Genomic DNA, 24,785 nt, shown 5'->3' with positions numbered 1-24,785 from the left:
ATATAAAACAAGAAATAAAAAATATTTAATTTATCAGATATAATTTTGTTTTTATAAAACAAGAAACTAAAGAAGCCAAATATATGCATAAAAAAAGGGCCCTAATTTATTCGTGGAGTCATCAAAGGGAGCATCAGTCGTATTAAAGCCCAAATCCATGGGAAGGCCCATAGAAACCCAAACATCTAAGGGGTTATATGATCTCAGAATCGCCAAGATCCCGACATCTCTGGTATTGAGTCGAGTCGCGGCACCGATGGAGAAGGGCGCCAAGGTTTACTTCCACTACAACCACACCGACGCTTGTCGCCTCTCCAGATGGACCACCAGGTACGGATGGATCATTCTCCGATCTCTCTTTGTGTTGTGGCTCCATTCGTGATGAGAAATCTTAGATTCTAGATTCTGAGGGTTTTTGTTTCTTCTTTTTGGGTGTTTCGCCTTGGAATCAGGGAGAGTTTCCAATATCTGTACGCACGGCCGTGGCAGAAAGTGGTGGATTTCTATGCGGATTTGGTTAGCAGCGGGAATGGGGCTTCCTCGTTGCGTAGCTTGTTTCCCTCCGAGGTAAGAGTTATTCTTGGTGTAGTTTATTTCAAGGTTTTATTGGAATATGTTGGAGCTTGAACTGATAAGGAGGAAAAACGAAGGCGAAGTCTTTTCTATTCATTATTTTGGAATGTGAAATTTCCCCGCTGCCAAATTAATTTCAAAGCTAGAGCTTTCGGAAACTTCCACGTTTTTCCTATTCTGATTATGCTTTATGAACTTCATATTAGATTTGACGATATGGTCAGCATAGTGCCATCGTGTAGTTGGCCTTTTGATTTCGTTATCTATTTAGGTGTTAGTGTGTCGGGTTCTCTGTGCAAATGACTAAGTTTGGGGTATTACCAATTTTGAAGTGATGCAATAGAACTTCCAACAAAACCCAAATTGATCTAACAAACCATATATACTTGATGCGCAAGACATCAGATCGATTGAGGCACAACTGTAGAAGGCTTGACCTTGACTTGGTTTAACTTAAAGTTGAGCACGAATAACACGATATACATAACTGATATTTGTTAGCCAGAAATGATCTCAAGTTGTTCTTTGCCGAGGTAACCATTTGCCTTTTTTTTTTCACCTTTATTTTAGTTTTGTACTAACAAAATGTATCACTTTAACACGTTGTTCTTCCTATTCTTTTCTAAGAGGTATGTTTTTAACAATGGAAAGCAGCTAATTTGGTATTACTTAATATGCCATCTCTTGCTTGTCTTTTCATACTAATTTTACCAAATTTTCCATTCTTTTTAAATCAAAGAAAACATGTCCTAGCACAGTCGTGTCACTATGCTTTTATCCTCAAAAACATTAGTTTGGTTGTGCCAAATAATAAATGTTCGTATCTGACCTTTCTCGATAGGACCATAGTGCAGGTGTTACTATGGAGACGCCTTGTGGCTGTGAGGAAACAGAGACATCAACTGAACCCAGTAAACATCGGACAGGAAGGTGGAAAAGATTAACATTTAAGATTGTTTTGTCATATCATGGTGGAAGTTTCGATGGGTGGCAAAAGCAGCCTGGTTTGCACACTGTTCAAGGGTAAGCTGTGGTCACGTTATAGGAATGAGGCTTAATTGTCAGCTCGTACTGACTCTTTGATTCAGGAAAGACAATCACCATACAGGTCATAGTATTTTCATCTTGTTTATTGTTTATATTCCCCTTATTCTTTACAGAATAGTCGAACATTTTCTTGGAAGATTTGTTGATGAGAATAAAGCTAAGCAACTAAAAGAGAAGTCCATGCCTGTTGAAGGCTGTGCTGTTGTTGCTGGACGCACTGACAAGGGGGTGACTGCTCTGCAGCAAGTTTGTTCATTTTGTTAGTTCAAAGATTCTATTTTTTTTGTCATACTGTAGTATTACAATTTACATATCTTTGCTACTTTTTTTTGTTTGATATTTTTTTGGTTTTCCAGTCGTTTACTGACAATTCTTCCTGGTTTCCACTCGTGAGGATAACATCCCAGTCCTTAGGTTGTTCAACTTTCTACGTCATGAAGCATTTTATATAAGTTATTCAAATTTGGCATCCTAAATGTTTCGTTTTAAAAATTCAAAGATTACTGTATACTCTGCCTAATGGATCACTTATTCCTTGCTGGTTCTTACTTAACCTACCAATTAGGAAATTGGTCCAGATCCAGTAGATCATATTGAAAAAGAACTGTTGCAGTCTGCGAATGTTAAAGACCAGCATGTTGAAGCCTATAGTCAGCCTAGTTTGAGACTAAGAAAGTCAAGTTTAATTGAATGTGTTTAATCTGAAGATTAGGGCCTCCAATTGAGTAAGTGCATTTGGAGATCAATATAGGTTTTCTCCCTTTTCTTATGATAGGTCAATGTGGAAAAGCTTTAATTTGTCTATTAACGCTGTCAGTAATCTCCCTTTTTTGGTTGACATTTCTTCTGGTAAATCGGTAATGGTTTAATATCAGTAGTTTAGCAGCTAGTTATCTTTCAAGAACATCCAATTTATAGTCTGAGATTGCTTCAATCTGTTAGAAGGAGCAGCAAACTGTTATAATGAAAATAACTGGCTTTTATTATTTTTTTAAGCATCTAAAAGAATCCTAGACACACAGGTAGAATATTCAAGCTAAACCACCATATGTATCGGCAGTATTGCGTTTTGGTCGTACATCTGACTTGTCCTGTTCAAAGAAAAGAAATAGAGGTAAGATCAAAATAGAGTGCAAGAGATTTAAAGATTCAGTTCTCATTATTTTTTTGGCAATCCACCAAAAATTTGAAAGAAAAGGGTGTTAATAAGAGTATTGAAGGGTTGACAGAAACACTGCGAATCCATGTATTGGCTATTGGATATTGAGGAACTTACTTTTGAGAGTACGTCCTCTGTTTATTGGTTTTTCTTGGCCACCCAAGAATTTAGAAAACAATAATGTAGTTGATGAGAACTAAAAAGTGGAAGTGGATTGATGCAATGCAAGTCTTGCATACATCCAGATAAATCTAATTACTTTTCAGGATCCCAGCTGAACTAAGTATTGCCGATCCTTTTCCTTTGTTTGTGCTATTAAATTGATTGTTGATAAGACTCTATGTGATATGAAATCTATTAGTTACTATCCTTATTGCTGTGATTTGAAATCTATTAATTATTATCCTTGTCGCTTTTGATGAGATCAGATTTCTATATCAAACTTCTAATGAAAGTATGATTTTTCTGGTTTCATTCTTGATTCTTTGTTGAAAAGCAAGCTAGCACCAAACTGTAAATTATTATAGCAGACCTGTGTTCACCTGTGATTGACATTGGACAATTTCTTATTTGGCGAATGATATATATTTTAGCTTCTGCATATGCAAAATGTTCTACTTGTATATGGATAAATGGGTTGGAGCGTTTTTGTGCAGACCTTTAACATAGGAATGTGCTATTATCCAGTTCTTTGTTAAACATAAATCTTACCATACTGGATACCACATGTAAACATGTATACCTTTACTATGTTACTAATGTTATTTATAGGAATTCTGTATTGGTTGGAAACATAAAAATGACATTTAGTGTTTTCATGCATTTGCATAAAAGATTATCTCCTGAAAATCTGTATCTTTTGATATCCTTCATTTGATTTAGACCTACATGATTTTGTCAATTGGTTAGATAACATACTTTATGAATCAGATATACACTATGACTTGGACATTTTATCGATTAGTTTGAAGTAAAATTCCACTTGTCATGAAAATTATTGACCATTCATTTTCTTAAGCTGATATAGATATTGGTATCCATAACTCTTAATTTTTATTTTATCCTTTTACTGGTGCAAATAATAACTCTTGAAGGCATGCTATATGATAATTTTGTTGCATCATTTGCTTTACTTCTGATCAGCTTTCTTGTCCTTAAAATGCTAAAATATGAAGAAGTAATTGCATGCTATGCAATTGATTCCTAAATGTAAATTGTTCCTTCCTGTGTGCACTGCAGCTTGTTTCTCCCTCTTGTATATTTTCATTACTGAAATTAGTACCTGATAATTACTGGAGGGTGTATTTCTAGTTACAACAATTAAGTAGTGAGCACTAACAGTACATATTTTAGTTCATACATGTAGTAAAATGTGTTCCCAGATACATTCATGAATTTGGCATGTACCTTTATTTGCAATGAATACCAAGACATCTTTTTTTTTTTTTATTATGACTGGTAGCGCAATCTTGGTGCTGTATCTATATCCTCTTTTAATAATGACCTTGTAATTTCCATAAATAAGATCATGTTCTTTGCCATAAGAAATTTTGTTCATTTCTATTAGATGACGCAGAAGCATTTATAAACTTACTCTTCTGGTTTCACCTGATTATATCTTTTCCAAATTACTAGATACCTGGAGGAAGGATGTTAAATGTGAAGACATAAAGGACACCATCAATGAAGCAATTCCGGGGAAGCTCAGAGCTTTGCATGTGGCTGAGGTAGGTTTCTACTAAAGTGCATTCTCTTTCTAAGGGTCTTTGATATAAAGGACAATAATTGGACTAGGCAGGGGACCATTTAATGAAGTTAATGTATTGCAACTATGTAGTTGAAATTTCTTTGTCTATTATATCCTTCAATATTGCAACTGCTGACCTGGTAGTACAAGCTTATTTTACTGTCTTTAGCTGTTTGCTAATTGAGACTTTATCATCTGGTGACTTTTTAGGTATGTAGAAAATCTCATGGAACCTTGGTTTTGTGAACAGATGTTGATCCCTTATACTTGTATCCAGTAACTCTCTTCTGACAGCAATGGAAATCTTTAAACTTAATAAGCTTAAAGATAGCTCACTGAAATGCAGTTTTCCTGCAGCATAAATTTCATTATAGGACGAGGATCTAGAAAATTACAGCTAATTTGTTTTTGGTGCTCAACTAGCAAATGTCACATACAGTATGAAAATTTATCTTATGGCCTGCCCTTGTGATCCTGTTTCTTTCTTTTATCTGCCTGGATTAATTATTACCTCGTTCAGTTACATGCCCCACATTATTTGGTGCTCAACTAGCAAAACCACAATGTTTTCTATATTGTAGGGCACCTTAATGATCGGATATGTAATTTCAATCAGTAGTGACTAAGAGAAATAATTGGACTTTTGGTGGCAATGCATTATTAAAGATATAACAGAATCTCTTCTTTGAATAGGTTCTTTGGGGAACAAAGACCCTTCTTTTTGTTGGGAGTTCCAAACACTTTTTGTTATTATCCTGCTTCTCAAGTTTTCCCTTATTGTTGACAATTCTCATTGTTTTTGTTTTGTTTTCCAGCTCAAGTAGAATCTGTAAATGTTTCATGCTATCAATTTTTTGTTGGTTCTTAAACGTATACTTTTATCACATTATAATTGTTTTTTGACTTCCTCAACTTGAGGTTCATTACCACCTTTATTTGGTTTATAACAGTCACCTTTTTCAAGCTCCTGATGGGAAAGAATTATTGCAGGTTGGACGTGTATTTCATCCCAATTTTGCAGCCAAATGGAGGCGATACTTTTACATTCTTCCCCTTAATGATAATGAAGAATCAATCATAAGTAGTTCTGAAAGTGACTGGACAAGGACTTCTGATGGAGAGGAGGATGACCAGATTAATAGATTGCCGGAGGGTGATGAGAAAGAGCAGCAACAAACTTTTTCCCATGTGAATGAAGATGATAGCCCAGATATTGTTGGACTGAAACGAAGAAGCTTTAGTGTAAGCAAGGTGGATCAACTCCTAAGAGAGTTAGAAGGGAAGACACTGTCATACAAAATGTTTGCACGTGATACAAAAGCTTCAAGAAGCATGTAAGAACTGCTATTTAATAACAACAAAAACAAGTACCTAATGGAAACAAGTTAAAACACAAACTGGATATTTTTCTTAAAAAGAACTAAATGATGGTATCTGCAACTGAAAGTGTTTAATATAGGAAGTGTGCCAAAGGTACTTCTGCTTTTAGGAAAAATGAATTTGTGCTAGATGGAAAAGAGGAATTGCTTGTCAAATAAATATGAAACCTTAGTTTTGAAACCTGTTGTCAGCTTTTACGTAATTTTCATCATAGAAGTCCTCATACTGGTCTAAACATCACTTATGACCAAGTTGTTGATTGTTTTATAGAACTTATTTATTCCTTCTCTTAGTTTAATATATTGGGACTCTGAATCTTTTATTTTTCTATTGATATAGAAGTTATTTCAATTCACTATATGACTTTCTTTCTCCCATGATTTATTCTTGCAGTGGACCACCAACAGAGTGTTTTATGTTTCATGCTCGAGCTGCAGAAACTAAATTGCCCAGTGACACTGAGGTTATTTTATCTTACAAACATGACCATATCTTAAGTCACAAGAATGATTTATTGTTTGGAAATTGTTTTGCCTATATATGAGATTCACCTTTTATTTATTAAAATGTTTATCTTAAAATGTTTCAACTTCAGCGACAAATCAGATTGTTTTTGGGTTGTTTTTGACTGGAATACGGCAATGGTTTAAAATTGTGTCTATGTCACTCCTATCTCTTGGTTGTCCCTGTCCATTGTTGTGCAACTGAAACATGTCATCATTTGAAAAATGTGTGTTTTTATTCTGAGAGGATGTTTGTTTGTTTCTAGGACTATGCATATCTTCAAAGGGTGATGTGTGTGGAGCTTGTTGCGAATCGCTTCTTAAGGAAGGTAATATCACTGTTATACTCATGGCTTTGAATCTTTTAAGCAGCTAAGAAGGTACCAGTAATCTTCTAACATAAATGATATTGATATGCAGTAACACGCTGTTCTGAACCAGCCACTATCTGATAAATTCAACTTGTTGCTTTTAGTTCATTTTGGTGAAATCTTTGGTTTCTTCTTGTTTGCCCATTCATAATCCAGTTAAGATCATCAATCAACTCTTGGTGCCCTGCGTGGTTTTCCTGCAGATGGTCCGAGTTCTGGTGGCAACTGCCATCAGAGAGGCAGCAGCAGGCGCAGATTATGATGCTCTAATTAAGCTGATGGATGCCACATGCAGGCGTGCCACAGCCCCTCCTGCTCCTCCTGACGGCCTTTGCCTTGTTAACGTCGGATATGAAGAATTCAAACAAGAATTTTGTTTCATTAGATGAGGTGAAATAGTCACTTTTTTCCTAAATTTTTTTAAAGATACTAACTTAAGGCTTTAAAGATGCTGACTAGGATGATATCATCCACAGCCATAGAACTTTTATTTCTTTTAGGCAATTTCTAACTATTAAGTGTAGCACACTCTCTTTTACAAGTAGCCAGCTATTGAATTTGAAGCTGTACCTGCTTGCAGCTTGGTGAAGTCTGATCTGGCTTCTCTAAATGGTTTTGCTGTTGCCTAACCTGACCTGCTCACTTACGTTCCAGAAGACAAAGGTACAGAGAACTCTGATTGTGATCAAAGTGTTCACTTCCATTTAGATTGCCAACACTTCTTACACAAGCTTTTTTTTGTTTGAGCTGTTAATTTTTTTCTTTTAATATTTTATCTGTAAACTACATGTTGAATTAAGAATGTTAAGTTGATATAAAATGTCAGGAATTTTGTTTGATTTGAACCTGCTTCCTAATATGTGCACCCTAGTGGCAGTAATCTGTGTGCAACTCCCTTTTGCAGATGATATTTCCAGAGTTTTAAGTCAACACACAATTCCAATTTTCATGGCAGCAAGGGCATTTATCATTATGGCTATCTGTGCACATAAATCTTGTCCACCAATTTTATCTTAGAATTAGAACATGCACAATCTGAATAAATAAGATAGTCTTGACCTCTTCGACTCTCCTGCATGCTTATTCTATGATTTGATCTAGAATGTAACTTTTTAATTGATCTATCAAATTCAATAGAACTTTTTCAGAGTTACCTTGTTTGTGAGCTAATTATGAAATCTCTAGACAAAAGACAATTTCAGTTAAAACATTGAGCTTTGAAGTCAAGACACTGAACTTGCAGTCTTCAGATTGTTGTTTGAGCTATTCATATTAGTGAACCAAGTTTTGATACCTGCATTGATTGATTAATTCATTATTGCAAGCAGGAAAACTCTATGAATGATGAAGCATTCTGATGGACTATTTGTGCCATGGAAGAAGTTTATCATCTCATATTGTTTAGCCTGCACAAAACTACTGTTCAACAAGCTCTGAAATAACATTATGATACATGCATATCAAGTGCCAATTACCAATGTGCATGCTTTCCCTCATTACATACATCATATGGGAATATTAATTTCTATCAGCTAATATACAATCTGTAGTCTTTAATTACACCCTATCAGGCTTCACAGAGATGTAGCATTTTTCACCTGTTTCCATGCTATGCTATATTGTTGCATCATTCACCTTGGTTTTCATGTGGGACCCATCTGCAGGCTGGTGGGCCCTAGATCCATCTACCAATCAGAGAGTGGTGGCCATGGAGAGGTTGGTGCATGCATGCGGCCCCCCCTTGACATGGAGGAACCTGTGTCGTCCTCTTCTTCGATGGCTGGCCATGGAAGTCTCTGTGAACAGATTAAACCAGCTCGTAGGCAACCTGAGACATAGCATGTAACCAAAATTGGACTCCGTCGCTTTCATCCCAACCTCGTTCCCCTACTATTCTTAGCCCTTCACCTCCACCCTCCACCCGCCTCCCCCTCCTCTCCCTCCTCCCATCCCTTCTTCCATCACCACCACAATGCTGTCACAACCCATCTGCATTCCCATCCCAGTCCGCGCCACTGCCGGTTGGACCACCCCATAGGCTCCCTGGCGCCGCGCCATGGCCGACCAGTCCGTGCCATGGCCGCTGCAGCTCCTGACGCTCCTCCTCTCTCTCATTCCGTGGCGGCACCCCGCGGGCGCGTCGGACGACGGCCGCATTCTCCTCCAGTTCAAGGCGACGCTGTCCCCTGGCGTCGGCGGCGACGCTGTGCTGGCCACCTGGGTCGACACCCGCGGCCCGTGCATCGATCAGAACGTGTCGGCATGGGCCGGCGTCTACTGCGAGAACGGGAAGGTGGCGACGCTGCAGCTCGAGAGCATGAGCTTGTTGGGCGCGTTGGACCTCGACATCCTCACGGGGTTGCCGAGCCTCCGCGCGCTCAGCTTCAGCAACAACAGCCTCGAGGGAGGGATACCAGACTTCACGAAGCTGCCGGCGCTGAAGTCTCTGTACCTATCGTGGAACCGGTTCTCCGGCGAGATACCGGACGGCATGTTCTCCACGATGCGAGCGCTCAAGAAGGTGTGGCTGTCTCACAACAACTTCTCGGGGCCGATCCCGACCTCTCTGACGGTGCCGGAGAAACTGATGGATCTGGGGCTGGACAGCAACAGCTTCGAGGGGCACCTACCGGATCTCTGGCAGCCGGAGCTGCAAGTCGTCAACGTCTCCTACAACAACCTCGAGGGTCCGATTCCGGTGAGGCTCAGCAATATGAGTGCAACCTTGTTTGAAGGTCAGCCTTCCTCTTCTTCCCCTCTCTCTCTCTCTCTCTCTCTCATCAATATATATATATATATATACACATCACATCACATCAACGTAACCGAGTCATAAATGAACTCCATAGGCAACAAGAATCTGTGTGGCCCGCCGCTGCTTGTCTCCTGCAATCTACCAAAGAAGCATAAGCTCGCGCCCGCTCTCCTCGTCGCTATCATTCTGATCGCAGTCGCAGTCTTGTTAGCAGTCATGGCACTCATCGTCTTCCTCCTCCTCCGCCGCCGTAACAAAAAAGAAGAGACCACGGTGGACCGACCTCAAACCAGTACTAACTCCGAAAAGATCGAGCACTTGGAGGCAGCAGCCGATGCTGAGCTTGGACCAGAAAAGCACCACGGGGGAGGGAAGAAGGCCCCTAAGAAGGAGCAGGGCAAGCTGTCGTTCGTTGTGGAGTGGAGGAGGAAGTTTGACATGCAAGATCTCCTCCGGGCCTCCGCTGAGGTCCTCGGCAGCGGAAACTTCGGGTCTTCCTACAAGGCGACCCTGGTCGACGGCCCTGCCGTCGTCGTCAAGCGGTTCAAGGAGATGAAAGGAGTGGGGAGAGAAGACTTCCAAGAGCACATGAGAAGGCTGGGGAGGTTGTCCCACCCCAACCTGCTTCCTCTGGTGGCCTACTACTACAAGAAGGAGGAGAAGCTGCTGATCACCGAGTACATCCCCAATGGAAGCTTGGCCCACATGCTACATGGTAGTGAACTGCACGATCATGATCTGCCTCGCGACCTCATGGTCCACATGATCATGAGCTGCCTCCATGCGCAGGTAACCGCGGCTCGAAGCTTCCACCGCTCGACTGGCCGACGCGGTTGAAGATAGTCAAAGGCGTCGCGAGAGGCCTCGCTTACCTCTACGACGAGCTCCCGATGTTGACCGTCCCCCATGGCCACCTCAAATCCTCCAACGTGCTGCTTAGTTCCTCCTTTGAGCCCATCCTCACAGACTACGCCCTCGTCCCGGTGATGAAGAAGGCTGCCGCGTCTCAGGTCATGGTGGCCTACAAGTCCCCGGAGTGCGCCCAACACGGCGAACCTTCCAAGAAAAGCGACGTGTGGAGCTTCGGAACGCTGATACTCGAGATCCTAACAGGTAAGTTTCCGGCGGATCATCTGGCGGAGGGGAGCGCCGGTGCGGACTTGGCGAGCTGGGTGAACACCGTCGCCGGAGAAGAGGGGACCAGCAAAGTGTTCGACAAGAACATGGAGGGAACCAAGGACAGCGAGGAGGAGATGTTGAAGCTGTTGAAGATAGGTATTGCGTGCTGTGAGGCAGATGTCGACGAGAGGTGGGAGATGAAGGAAGCGCTGGAGAAGATCGAAGAGCTAAAGGAAAGAGAAGGTGGTACGGAGCGTTCTTTGATCAGCAGCGAGGGCGAAGGCTTCTCCTCGAAAGCCATGATGGAAAGATGAGTTCTCTGTCCACGAAACTGAAGAAATGACTCGAGGGGAAGACTTCAAAGAACAGTGACACGATTTACCTTTCCATTCCAAACATTTAAAAGCAGATGTGGGTGATTAGTGTTGTAGATGTTTCTTGATACAAGTGGAGTGTGTAAACTGATCAAATTTGTCTATTTTTAATATGTTAATTTAGGACAAAATCACATATTTGTCTTTTTCTTCCCTGTTCTTCCTGGAGATCTTTTCTTGGCTCCATGGATGGTTGGCATTCCTTCTATTTTGGTTGTGTGATCTCGATATCTATAATTCGATATGGTGTTATTTGCTTGTGCGATCTCGATGTTTATGTTTGCTTGTGCGATCTCGATGTTTATGTTTTGATATCGTAAAATTATTAAAACCAGTTAAATCCGTGAAAGATGAACAATAGATTTTTTTTTTACCAAGCGATCCTTCGTATAAATAGTCGGAGACAATTAAACTGGTGGTGACATTCATATAATTTGACTATCTTGATGCATGAGTTATGCTGTGATCAGAATCACCAACACGGATGCAAAGATATATTTCAAGGAATTCTTGCTACTTAAATGAGTGCCAGGCAAAAGGTGAAAGAAAGAAACTACAGCAACTCAGTACCAAATGTTTGGGGAGGCACAAGAGGTCAGTCTGAGAAAGATAATACAGATCATGTCCTTGAATCCACCATAACCTACTACCTACTCTGCATGAACACAACCAAGAACAACTCATAAAGCTGTTCTTCACAATGCAGCAGCAGCAGCTTGAGCCAAAATGTAGATGCAGCAGTTTGAAGATGATGCAAGTCTGGCATCTAAAAAAATAAGTGGAGAGTTACAACAAGCCGTCGCCACTTCTTCAGCCCACGTCAGTGAATCTGACTGGGATCAAATAGATTGTCCCGATATGGGGTGTTTTGCAGCAGAAGCTCCTGCGGCTGGTTGCCACTTCGGTGCATCGTAAATGGTAGCAGCTGAGGTTGTTGAGCTAGAGGTTGCCCGTGTATCCAGTGACTCGAGGAGTTGATCGTAGGTACCATGGGCTGTGCTGTACTGGTGTGACTAGCATCGACAAACTCGACGATGGAAGAAGTTTGTCCAGGGTCAGGAGAGCCCCAAGAATTGGTTGACAGAAGAGAGAGAGCACGACGAAGATCTGGTGCTCCGCCCAAGTTCAAAGCCCCTGCAGATGCCTCTGAACCTGTAAAAGAGAACAGACATCAGCAAAACTATTGTGGTTGATCACACAAAGGATAATAACATTCTCCACAAAGAAAGAAACACGATTGTTCTCCAGAAAACAAATGCCTTGGTTGAGTGCTCTCTACATAATCAAAATGGCAAATACCCATACCATGTGCTTGAAGGAGAACCGAGTTTAGGTTTTTTAGCTTTGACATTGACAAACCCCCTTCTGGCCACTTCGAGGCATTTCTTGATATCATCTCTAATAAATTATGATCCTATTACCATTGAATCATGAATGCTCCTTTTTATAAGCCACAAAATCTAACATGACTTAATGCATAGTTACATCAACTTAAGTGAATAATGGAACAATACAAACTTAGCACACATAGAGCAAATGGAATTGCAGACGAAAACCACACGAGGCAGGTTTGCCCTCATGTTTTTTGAATGTTCCTGTGCCTGATTCGTTATAGACATCTGCATATGACACGTCAACAATGACAATCCCATAAAACAATTCTAAGAAGTCTGCGCGTGTGTACTCTCTATAAGACAATTGATATTTACAAAGAAAAACTACTCTAGATGCCAACAAACTGGAAGGTTTAACGGAAAAATTGATGCAAAAGTCAGATTCTCTTATGCAGGGAGAATCTGGAAAAACAGCCTGCATACCTATAACATAGAATATCAACTGTAGATATAACGTAAAATGCAAACTAAGATGAAATCACAGCCAATATCGATGGACTGAAAGCACCAAAACATGACTGATTAACTTGTCTAGGATATATAGGAAAGATGAAAACAGATATAAATGAGGTCAATTCCCACTGATACGTGTTCAATGACTGCACTGGGGAGTTCTTGTCCCAAGATTTCAATCATGATATTGATCACACCAGGGATATTCATCATATGGATTCCAATATTTGAAAGTTTAGCAATAGGGATATATGAATTGTGCATAGGGAGATATAAATTTCAATTTCAAGGAGAACAATTTGGAATATTGAGGGCTCACCATAGATCACTCGACAAAAGCAACAGATAAATGACAGCTTCCTAACAGTTAGCTCATGTCAACACATAAGTTACCTTGATTGAGAACTTCAGTGGCAGTGCCTTTGAGTGGCAAGAGCTTGTCTACATCAGGATAAAGCGTAAAAAATCCATTTGATAGCTGAGCATTTGGCAAATGCAATTGTGCATCAGTGCCACCGTCTTTTGGTGATTTTTCCCATGACCCTTTTTGTGTGAGCTTGAAACTTGGCAAACCTTCAATATTGGTGCTTGCCACAGGTTTCATATGACCAAAAGGAGCCTTATTCCATAGCAAGTTCATCTGATGTTTATCATCTGGAAAAGCCAGGTAGTGTTCAGCAATGAGAAATGCAGTACAGAAAAGCTATTTCATATAATTATGAAGTATCTCGTTGGTTTTTGGATATAGTATATGAAAAATAGTCAATAGAAGAATGGTGTGAGCAAGATAATATAACAGTTGATCATAGCTAGAAGTATGCCGTAAGATGAAAAGAATGAACAAACTATGTAAGAACTCATAGAATTGCTATTTGGCATTCAATCGCCATAGCTACAGTAGAGAACAATGGAATTTTTTTTAGCACAATGATAGTTAATCTGCAAATTGTCTTAAGGTGTCATTTGATTACAGATGGTGCTTCCATTTTGATCACCATCTTAATAAGACACAACTGAATTGTTCTTAATCCTTTAGAAGAGCTAATATGGAAGATGTACAACCGAGTGTTGTCAATGTTTTATAGACAACATAAGATAAAAGAAATTGTTAAGGCCAAGATTCTGTCGTCCTTGATCTATGTTCTCCGGTTAGAATGGGTCATCATCATAGAATGAATAAATAACATATATATTCTCAAATAACAATATGTGGTATCTGACCTACTGTTTAAAGAATAATGACCATGGAAAATGTATTCAGAAACTTTACATTTCATAACTCTGCCAGGCACAATTATTATCACTCTTTAATGAGTGTAATCTGTGGTGACATGTTAAGTTTAAGATAATATTTAGAGACCAGAAGGAATCATGCTCTCCCTTTACCTCTTTAGAATGGCCTTCTAAGCCTACTTCACGCAATAAGCAGAGTTGAGTGAAATGAACATGAATGCATCTTTAAATGAATGTTTCGTTCTCGGTTTTAGGATAAAGAATAGGTATTCAAGGTAGAGTTGAACTTCCAACAGACAGATATGATTATTGCCCTACCGGAGGTAATGAAACCAAGCAAAGGAAGTGGCTTATATTTGTCTTCATTGTAATTACATACTCTATTTTATAACAAGACATCATAATTTATTCTTGTGTTCTTCAACTTACTTTTGACTTAGTTTGATCAAAGTTCACCCAGAGCTTGAATAAGGACAGGCTCGATCAAACTAAACTCACTCGTAGGATAAATTGTCAATCTGGTGGGTGTTGTCGCAAAGCCTTTCGAACAATCATATGAAGACTCGAGTGTTTAGCCAATTATCATTCGTCCATCATGTAATTTTGCAGAACAAAAAACAAACATTATGTAGAAAAAAAGTCCTCATCACAAACGAATACGTTTACTGGGTCAAATGAGTGCAAGATAAGCGTAACACAAAGTCCACAAACAAAGACAACAAGTTAAAAATAATGTATATCCTATAATCTTTTTCACCAGTGCAGTCTTACTGGAGGTAGCCTCACGCTTGATAATTATCAAAACTAGTGTGTGCTTTTTTGGTTATTCAGTTAACTATGGCTTTCATCCAGCTTTTTACAATGAAGTTTCCTTGCTAAAGTCATTTGACTGTCCAGATCTGAAACTTATTGAGCAATCTTTTAAAACAAGGATCATAGAACTCTGTTTTGATGAAAAGGAATCAAGACTATCAAGTGAAAAAGGATCATAATTCTACTAAGAACTAGAAACCATGAACTTGACATGAGTCTATAACACCAGAGAGTGATCAAAAAATGGAAGATTTTTTTTTTTGTCGATGTGTTGAAAAAATAGGTGTTCACAAAATTACAAAGAAATGAAAAGTAATTGATGTTTAGGCAGATGTCATTGCATGTCAAGAGAAGGAGCAAATAAGAGCGCACTAGTTCTAGTTTAGTAAGCCACAGCTACATAAAAGCACTGCAATATTTTTATTGTCTCGCAATTTCAACTTGTCAAGGCACATATATAAAGTAGCAACGATACGATCAACGCAGAGTCGAGTAATGTAGTGGTCCATTAGGTTCCAACAATACTCCTTAAGAGTCTTCTCCTAAATAAGCGGGGAAGTGTACCTTTAAGATCCCATTTCTTGTGCGAAGACAATGTTCGTAAACAGCCTAGCGTAAATCATACTTACTTTACAAGATTAAAACAAATCAAAAGGGAAACAGTGGTAAAACAAGAAATGTTTATACCATAAAGCGATGAAGAAAAATTTGTCGAATTGAACGAGATCAAGTTCGTCCGTGGCTTCCGACGTCGTGCATTATGATCAGACAAACGTCTCCTGCAGCTTCTCTTTTTCTGATCAAACTCAGACAACTCATGGAACCTTGAACAAATCAAACAATGAGATGAGAAATCACTGCAGCATAATGATTGGAGTAATATGTATAACAATTCATGGGACTTTTATTCTGTTAGAAAAGGACGCTCAAAGTCGTTTAGTCTCAAGTAACCTGCTGCATTGCTGACAAAACCTGCGCTCCTGACCACCGACGATAACCTTGGGCCATTTAGAATGCATCTCGCAGACCCTGTGCTTCCGGTGATAGTCCTTGGCTCCACTGAGGTCAATGTTGCAACCCTCAACTTGGCAGCACGTACTCTGTGCACTCTGATGTGACACTCTCGACTTCTTAAGCACAGCAGTCGGTACCGACGCAGAATCCAACGACGACGACAAAGGGTGGTTCTTTGAGTTACTCTCAGCTGAAACATCCTCAAAGTAGGTTCTCTTACCGAGCTTTAGCCCTATCTGTGATTCCTCCAACCCGGCCGTGGCCGCCGGAAGCAGGGAAGAACCAGATTCCTGCAAAAACTTGTTCTTCTCATGAGTCTTCGGGTTTGCATCAGCCTCTGGTTCCTTTCCTGCTTTCGATGAGGAATCAAAGGAAGCAGAGATGGTGCTCTTGGATGAGGAACCGTTCCCCAATTCCGAGCCAGAGGAAGCACCGCCGCCGAACAGCTTACAGTTCCCTCCGAACGGCGCGTGGTTGTCCCAATCCCACAGCAAGGAAGCGTTCGCATTCCAATCCATCATCCGAGCAGAGAGATTGCATGCACTATCGACCAACGGAGACCGAAATAAAGTATCAAAGCCAGAGGGGGAAAAAAGATGAGCTTTTTCATGTACCATCACCCAAAAAAATTCTGAAAAGATCAGATCTTTAACGTACTGTTTCCCCCAAAAAAAATCAAAAATTTCATGTACTATTACCCAAAAGTAATCAAGAACAAGAGATTTGATGTACTGTTCGCCCCAGAATCAAGATTTCATGTACGGTTGCTCCGTAGGGTTACCAGGGATCAAGATCTCATGGGCCTCAAGCAGCATGGACAGGAATCAAGATCTGAAAACCTAGGGAAAGCAGTCGGAGTACCTGTAATGTTGCCGCCGACCAAACCCCAAAGTCAAAGAGGCAAGGAGAAGAGGTCTCCAGCGACTTCAATCCATGGTGGGGAGTAAACTATTCAAGCAGGTACAGTGACAGGCTCAAGAACACTCCCCCACCACACCCCCCCCACCCCCCCGCCCCTCTCAGCACCCACACCCTCCCTCCTACTCATCCATCTCCTTGTCCACGGCAGGAGCCAGCAATCAAACAAGCGGGCTGTTGCTATCCATTCAATGACAAGTGGGCTGTTGCCATCTCTCAATTACCTCTTTCTTTATGTCCCTGTTATCTCTGCACAGTAGCACTGTGCACGACAGTAATCATCAACCTTTGTCACCTCCATCTCTCATCCTTACAAGAAAGGTTTTTACTGTTTTACTACACTGGATCAGTCCGCAGACAGTGAGAGCATCAGAGACCAGGTGAATTGGAAGATAGTTTACTGAATCTAATCAAAGCTTAGTAAAAAGGTGAAATGCCGCAGTGATCTCTGGGTGGGGATGACCACATGCATTCCTGACACAAACAGCAGCAAAGCTTAATGAATTGATTGCTCTGTTGCATACCTCTCAGGGCACTCATCCAGAAAAATAAGCCCAGAGTCGTTTGGAATTTGCATCTTCACTCTCTCTGTCTGCTCCATTTCACCATCTTTCACTCTCCTCATTTTGAGAGAATGTCATACTGTACATGGATGAAAAGAATTTGGTTCATGAGACAAGGATACTTACAAGTATGGATTTTCTTGGAAGAATTGGGAGCTTTTGGCAGCAACATGATCAAAGTTACTATCACTTTGATTATGGTAGTATCAACTCATTTCAGAGTAGTTCCTAAACCTGCACCAGATAGCATCAAACATATTCATCCAAACTTCACCAAAATACTGGATGACATGTTCAGATTAAGAATTGCAGTCCCTGTATCAAGTTTTTTTTTTTTAAGATTTAGAAGAAAATATTTACAGTGGCTATCTTGGATTTGTCTCACTACATCAAATACTATTATGTTGCTAGCAACCATTCAAGTCCAAAATGGACATTGTTTGATTAGTAGATGTTGAAGAACAGGGTTCTGAGAGAGTAGCATTACAGATAGAAAGTTCAGTGCAAAAGATGAGCTTGGGTCTTCATCACCTACCTTTCTCCTAAGAAGGAAGCACACAAGAAGAGGGCATTTGTGATCATTACAACAGTATGTCCAAATCTTGTATGGAAATTAGCCATCCATGGAACAGAACTTATAGTCTTGAATTCACAGTTGAAATAGGAGGATCCTTGGCCATGGAGAGTGTGATGATGATGATGATGAACAACAATGAGAGATGATGATACAGACAAGAACAAGCCACTGAAGCAAAGAAGCTTTTGAGCAAACATTGTGGAAAGGAGACTTCTCTGTTGTACTCTTTAACCTTTTTTGCTTTCCTTTTCACCAGAAAGTTCTCTCCTTGAGGTTACCTACCCCACCCTAATACAGCTGAACCATGCACTGTTTGAGCTGACCAGCTTTGTATTTTGGAATCAAAACAATATAAGAAAAAATGTATCAAATACAAAAAAGAGAGATGATAATGATTGTTGTCCATTTCTTGGTATTTTAGTAGCCATTTCAATGGAAATAAAGGCTAAATTACTACTGCAATCAAGTTTTATCATTAATTTATCATATAAGATGAAGGTAAATTACAAATTCTGAATTGTGATGATAACTGGCTTCATTTGAGATTAATATTTTAACCACTAAAACATCGATGTGGTCGACAATTACAAGTTTTTTTGTTAATTGTTATAGATTGTTATCACAGTATGCACTGTGATTATCTGACAGTCATTTAAAACAGGAACTGAGCTGATCTCTTGAACATACTGAATCAAGAGCAGACTGAAGCTTCCAGGTCACAGCATCAGCATTGTGACTAACCATTTTATGAGAATCTATATATTGATCTTTGGCAGTGTCAAAGATTAAGAAGGAATTGTTTTGAGGGAAAATGTTGCCTTGAAATTTAAGATAATAGAAAGAAACTACTGTTTTTTTAAAGGTGAAAATGGCATTTAAATATAATTAAAAAAGAGAAAAATAAACACCATTATCTCCTTTTGATGTCAATTTGCAGATTTCTAGGGACCTATCTCCTCACTTTTCTAGTATTCAGTCAATCTCTCTGTTCAATTATTTCATCACAATCCTGAAAAGAGATTAGATACAGAAGCACAGGACCCACTCTTTGGCAAAGATCACTATTTAGCTTGACCATGTCATCCCTGAAACTTTTATCTTGGACTCCCACAAATCAACTTTGTGGGACTCTTATGTGAAACCCACCATATCAAATCATGACCCTCAAAAAGTTTTTGGGATGATTTTGTCCAACTAAACAACAAAACTCCAAGTCCATATTTGACACCTTTTCTTTGGTGAGAGAAGCATTGGGAACAAAGTAAATGTCTTAGGAGAGAACTCTTTCCCTATCCTCAGCCCTGGCAGTGGTCATAAAGGACCATTGACCTTCACTGGTTTGGCTTAAGATGATATGATGTGCTTCAGTTGGTGTTTGATGTGTTTAATTGGATTCATTTCTTTGAATTTTTTTTTTAGTGTTTGAGTAATTATTGGATTCACCTGGGAAGTGAATAAAAAAAATCATTTTTTCACTTTACAAAACAGTAACCTAAATTGTCATTTTCTAGCTGCATGGTTTACATCAATATCACCAACATAAATGCAATTTTGTTGCTCATAGGATGGATCTTCAGTCACAGGAAAAAGAAGACAAAAGAGGAAACTGTGAAGCTACCTCTCTGCATGTGAGGTTTCAATATCAGAATTACAGATACTGGTGATAGGGATCATCCAAAAGGAAAGTTTTATGGCCAAAAAGTTTCAGACCCAGAAAACAGCTGTGGTTCCTCACCAGTGGGAAGAGATGCAACTTGAACATGATCACTACAGAAGCATGAAAGCTTTGATCTTAAATGTTGAGGAGACTTGTCTGCTTCTTCTGGCCACTCATGATGCATGGAACAGAAAGCAAAGGATCACTGTTGAAAAGCTTCAACTTTGAGAGGCAGTTGTCAGTGAAGAAGACTGGATTCACTCTTCATCACACATGGATAGTGGGTCCTAAGCTCTGCTATGATTGGCATTCATAAATGTTGCACATGCCTCATTTTAATGTTAACATTGATATATTCTGATCCTGGAGTTATCCAAGAGCATGTTGTTTTGTAGAACAAAATGCAAAAGCCAATGTAAGTTTGGAGAATGTGATTTTGATTCATGACTTAAAAGTAATCTAAAGAAGGGGAAGAAGATTAAGTATACCTAATGTTAGTGCCAACATCAAAAGCCCTAATGATTGATGTCAGGGTTTATGAAATAGGATCTTTGTGTTTATAGGAGGATTATGGAAACCATAATGCAGATGTAGACTTACTAGATCGGACTCGATAAATCTAATCAGAAACAAATCGGATAAAATTCATATATTGCTATGCAAAGAAAAAAAGAAACTAAAGTTCAAAGCTTAATTCTTAGTCGATGATCTACAGAAGATTTCGTCTTGCCGATCGCATGATAATAAGACACAATGAAGTTAGCATGTCTACACTAAATCAGAGGCTGATTACTGCTGCTTATAACAGTAATAAGAAAACAACAACCATCATTATCCATGTCTGCGATTTCAGTAATAATAAGAGATAATATTAAAAATGTGTTCATAAAATTGGTGATGCAACTTTGCAATAGTTTTATGTCTTAGAACTGTAATGGATCATAATAAATTGACGATCATTATCTTTTTAATCAATGAGATCCTCCAAAATCACCAACAAGAAACATGTTATAAGTTCATTGGTAACTAATTATCTCAGTGAAACAATCTTATACACAAATTTAGTCAAGAGATTAGCAGAAAACGAGTAGAAGATAGATTATCTGAATGAAGAACATGGAGTTGTGTGACTTGGGTAAAGGTTATTCTCCAAGCATGATTGAAGGCAGTTTTGTACAAATCCTTATTCTTCTGACCTCAGAAAACCTTGAATGCTTCATCATGGATACAGACTCAAGTTAAATTGTAAGGACCTAAGTGAAGTTGAAGCACTGCATGAATTGGAAATAAAGATACACATAAATTGATCAGATTGGGTTTGAGTTTACGGAAATGAATAAAGTTTCCTCCTCTGAGCACATCATGGAGAGATTTCACAGTCTCTCTTTCAACTTTGTGCGGCAAAAGAATAACAAAACTCATGGTGACGGGAGATGGATCCTTTAGAACACAATAGAAAAATCAAAGCAAATGGAAATTTTAAGTGCTATGATCAACCATGGTTACAATTAAATAAAAACAGAATAAGTATTATCTGATCTATTGAATGTAGTCTAGTTGGCTAGAACAGCCTTTACAGGAAAAAGGACTACCTCTATATTGTTTCTATGAAAGAATACTTTGCTCATACTGTGATTAACACTCATTCTAGAGAGATCAAATCATCATGTACTAAAGTTTTGCCTAATACATGCATTAACGCTTCCTTAGCAAAAGCAAAAAGTGTATTATAATGTAAATGAATACTCCTGTCACTAGAACATAATTACAACTACGATTCAGGAATGGCAATATAGCAGTACATATTTCACACTAATGCCAGTGTAAATGGAAGAACCATATACCAAAAGAAATTAAGGCTGAGTTCCATCTGTGTTCGTGTTTTCCATGATGTTCCAGAACCAACATCAATCATGATGTTGAATTTACAGGTTGTAGTCGACGGATCCTTCTCGGTGATGGTCGCCAAGCCTGAGAATCCACAGGCCCTGTCATCCTGGCCATTCTTCTGGTAGTAGCTGTTGAATGCATATGAAATGTTTCCTCGCACATCAAGATCCCCGCATGATGTCTTATATCCAAGGCTTGTGCAATCTGCATTTCCACATGCATAGCTCACACTTGGCGCAATCTCAGAATCATCAAGATTAGCTGAAGGCTTCAGCACACACCATTTCCTGTCCAAATATTTGATATCCTTTGCTCTAATTAGTGTACTAGAATTTGATGCCGTGCGGAGATTTAGCTGATATTTTGGACTGCCATCGTAGGCAAAAATACCCCAATGCCTCTCAAAATGACCTGGCTGGACACTCTTTTCATCTTCGTCGATCAAACTAAACAGATAGGCATCGATAGGTCCAGGTCTCAGTGGTGTGCCATTGCTATTTGAAATATGGTTCATGAAACCCTGATTGAATCGTTGAGCAAACAGCGGATTTGCATTTATGTCTCCATCGGTGGGCCAACCGATCTCACCAACAATGATAGATACATTCCCAAAGCCATTCTTCTGCAGTGCCGCTATGAGAGTATCATGGTTAGCATCAAACACATTACTGTACGTAATTGTGCCATCAACTATAGGGGTTGGAGAACCTTCAAAGAATGCATAGTCCACCGGAAAATTGGAATCGTTGTAGAGACTGATGAACGGGTAAATATTGACGGTAAAGGGAGCACCATTGTCATTAAGGAATTTGACGATAGAAAGCATGAGATCATGGATGTCCGTGCGGAAATCTCCACCAGAAGGTTTATCGCTTGATGACCCATAGACATCAGCATTGAGAGGGACTGTGACTTTGACCTGGTTGCTCAATCCAGCTGCGATAAGAGCTGCTTGGATATTTTGAAGTGCTGGGTATGTAGATCGGAGAAAAGTCCCATTGTATGTCTCTAAGAAAGGCTCATTACCAACAGCCACGTACCTGTCGATAAGCATGAGATAGTGCTTAACAAGGCGACAGAAATATCATAAAGCTTAAAAGGAAGAATAATTTATCATTGCAGGTTGCATATCTTTAGCTGTCATACAGGAGTGGTTAGCATATATTGATCAGAACCCGTGATAGGTATCTGAAGGCTTCAGCTGTTTTAGGACTAACTATGCTTAACACTTATCATTTGCAATTATCCACTTTTGACAAAACAAAGCCGCTAAGAGAGTTCTCCTAGTTTTGTATAACAAGAAACATATAAGGAAAGGTCTTTCAAGTATGTTTTGAGTCATTTCAATTTCTGTCATTGTATCAAGAAAGTTCACATCATTTTCTGTCATTGTATCAATATGTTTTGAGAAATTTGTGGACAGAATCATGAGTGTCATACAAGCACTCATGACCACAGTCAAAATTAATACTTACCATGAATTGATAAAAGTTACTCCAAGTACCTGTAAGCACAGTCAATTTACTTACTGGGAGCTCTTAATTTTGAGAGAGAATCGAATCTTAGTTTCTTTAAGCTGCCTCATATGGCATTGGAATTGAGCTTGTTATTCAACTCAAGCAATGGCATCCTAACTTTGAATGCTAAACCAAATACAGTAACCGTTCTACAAAGAGATTACTGCTATTATCTAAATAGATTAGTTGTCATTTCCGAATCTGCAAACAGTTTCAAACCTGAAAACAAGGATCATTCGTAATAACGTTAGGTACCAGAGAGGACGAAGAACACATAAAGAGGGTCCAAGGAAAACAAAATATTCCTTGCATCTTCAGGTACTGTATCTACAACAAGTTCATGTTTGATACATGGAATTGTTCTTCATGTTATTTTTATTCCATTATTCACAACCAAATTGGGTGAATTTGGATCCTATAAGATTATTACCATCTTAAAGTGCTGAATCAATCATTTGAATCACTTGATCCTTATACTGCAAATAAAGACCGCATTCTTCCTTCAGTTTCAACAACATAAAAGAACTGCATAATCAAATAGATATAAGAAATTGAACCTGATATCAACTCCATTGTTGATATATTTCGAGACATTCTTCGACACCCATCTCCCCGCCGTCTTCTCGTCGGCCGCAAGGCCAGCCAGCATGTCGTTGGGAATCCCCACCATCACCTGAATCCCGGTCTTGGCAAGGGCACTCAGAGTCCTATCCTCTGCATCAAACAGCTTCACCTTCTGGATTCCATTGTCCTTGAGCATCTGAACCACCGTGCGCGGCGGCAGTGGGTGGCTCGCCTGTGTTCCCCAGTTGGCACCAATCCCACACACACCCCCCACCAAACAAAGCCATGACACCACCTTCAGGAGCTCAGATGACCTCCCCATCTCAAACTGCTGATGCATCATCCCCCTACTATTGCAACCAACTCTGAGCTCGAATTAAGCTTAAGAAGTATTATTGGATTAAAGCAGAGCTCAAAGGTGCAAACCCCCTCAAGAAGCAAAGCACACAAGCAACCGAGGCTCATAATTCTGCTGCAAAAGAAGATGAAGGATCGAGGAATTCAACTTTAGACAGGTCAGAACTCATCTGCTGCACTGCACCAACTTTAGAAACCTAAAAGATAGCAGGTGGGGAAGAAGCGTGGTTTTCTATCACAGGAGAGATGACGGTGCGAAAAGGAAGAGTGGCTTCTGGGAGAAGAGGAAGCCAAGAATCTTGTCGTGGAGTGAGAGCAGAGATCAGGTCTCTGACAGCAAACGAAATGCTCGACGTGGTGGCCAATATAAAAGATCATATTGCGAACGTAAAGGCGGCACATTGGTTCGTCTTTCTCTTCTCGTTAGGAAAGAAGAGAGGGTGGATTTGTCGGAGTTGGCTTGAGAGTGTTCTGGTGATGCTTACACTGACAACACCATCGTCAAAAGGTCGATAGCACATTCCACTTGGGCTTCCACAGGCTTCCATTGCGACCCAGATCTCATCTCTAGAACTTCCGTACGTGTTACAGAGCAAAATACATTTCAGGAAGAACTTGCTCATGGATATTGATTTCACCACTCAAAACATTACTTATAAAAGCTTTTGTTTGAGAAACAGTCACATACACTATAACAGGTCATCTGAGATGACATTTTAGAGAGAGAGAGAGAGAGAGAGAGAGAGAGAGAGGAGCAGGTTAACAGATACAACCAAAAAGAAACTAGAACAGTGTGTTGGGCACCTG

At 39.6% G+C, this 24,785-nt stretch overlaps 4 protein-coding genes across 7 annotated transcripts; 2 read left to right on the top strand and 2 right to left on the bottom strand.

Annotated features, from left to right (window-relative positions):
- The first annotated feature begins 204 nt into the window (after positions 1-204).
- Positions 205-7,625, top strand: LOC135633113 (uncharacterized). 2 transcript variants are annotated; one of them, XM_065142224.1, is made up of 10 exons: positions 205-330; positions 453-567; positions 1,415-1,596; positions 1,734-1,879; positions 4,415-4,506; positions 5,517-5,860; positions 6,300-6,369; positions 6,676-6,738; positions 6,984-7,170; positions 7,361-7,625. In XM_065142224.1, the coding sequence occupies exons 1-9, from the start codon at positions 257-259 to the stop codon at positions 7,167-7,169; spliced, it is 1,272 nt and encodes a 423-aa protein (XP_064998296.1). In that variant the 5' UTR covers positions 205-256; the 3' UTR covers position 7,170; positions 7,361-7,625. The 2 variants fall into 2 exon arrangements, with proteins under 2 accessions (XP_064998296.1, XP_064998302.1); XM_065142230.1 differs by lacking the exon at positions 205-330 and having other exon boundaries at positions 450-567; positions 1,428-1,596.
- On the top strand, positions 7,359-11,159 carry LOC135633110 (pollen receptor-like kinase 4). The gene is made up of 4 exons (XM_065142215.1): positions 7,359-7,443; positions 8,445-9,515; positions 9,630-10,250; positions 10,325-11,159. Exons 2-4 carry the CDS (start codon positions 8,837-8,839, stop codon positions 10,966-10,968), a joined length of 1,944 nt encoding a protein of 647 aa, XP_064998287.1. The 5' UTR covers positions 7,359-7,443; positions 8,445-8,836; the 3' UTR covers positions 10,969-11,159.
- A 332-nt stretch (positions 11,160-11,491) lies between these two features.
- On the bottom strand, positions 11,492-16,935 carry LOC135581080 (squamosa promoter-binding-like protein 12). Of its 3 annotated transcripts, none has more exons than XM_065142205.1 (5): positions 16,634-16,928; positions 15,873-16,478; positions 15,609-15,745; positions 13,269-13,529; positions 11,492-12,180 (listed from the first exon to the last, which is right to left on the bottom strand). In XM_065142205.1, exons 2-5 carry the CDS (start codon positions 16,454-16,456, stop codon positions 11,849-11,851), a joined length of 1,314 nt encoding a protein of 437 aa, XP_064998277.1. In that variant the 5' UTR covers positions 16,457-16,478; positions 16,634-16,928; the 3' UTR covers positions 11,492-11,848. The 3 variants fall into 3 exon arrangements, with proteins under 3 accessions (XP_064998277.1, XP_064998270.1, XP_064998261.1); XM_065142198.1 differs by having other exon boundaries at positions 11,630-12,180; positions 16,797-16,935; XM_065142189.1 differs by having other exon boundaries at positions 11,630-12,180; positions 15,873-16,701.
- Positions 16,936-21,356: 4,421 nt separating this feature from the next.
- LOC135633079 (glucan endo-1,3-beta-glucosidase 6-like) lies at positions 21,357-24,454 on the bottom strand. The gene is made up of 2 exons (XM_065142152.1): positions 23,615-24,454; positions 21,357-22,580 (listed from the first exon to the last, which is right to left on the bottom strand). Exons 1-2 carry the CDS (start codon positions 23,962-23,964, stop codon positions 21,458-21,460), a joined length of 1,473 nt encoding a protein of 490 aa, XP_064998224.1. The 5' UTR covers positions 23,965-24,454; the 3' UTR covers positions 21,357-21,457.
- Positions 24,455-24,785: the final 331 nt, after the last annotated feature.

This window comes from Musa acuminata, chromosome BXJ1-3 (assembly GCF_036884655.1).
Source record: "Musa acuminata AAA Group cultivar baxijiao chromosome BXJ1-3, Cavendish_Baxijiao_AAA, whole genome shotgun sequence".
Classification (NCBI taxonomy): Eukaryota; Viridiplantae; Streptophyta; class Magnoliopsida; order Zingiberales; family Musaceae; genus Musa; species Musa acuminata.
Note: the sequence above shows the minus strand (reverse complement) of the source record. Positions and strands in the feature narration are given on the sequence as shown.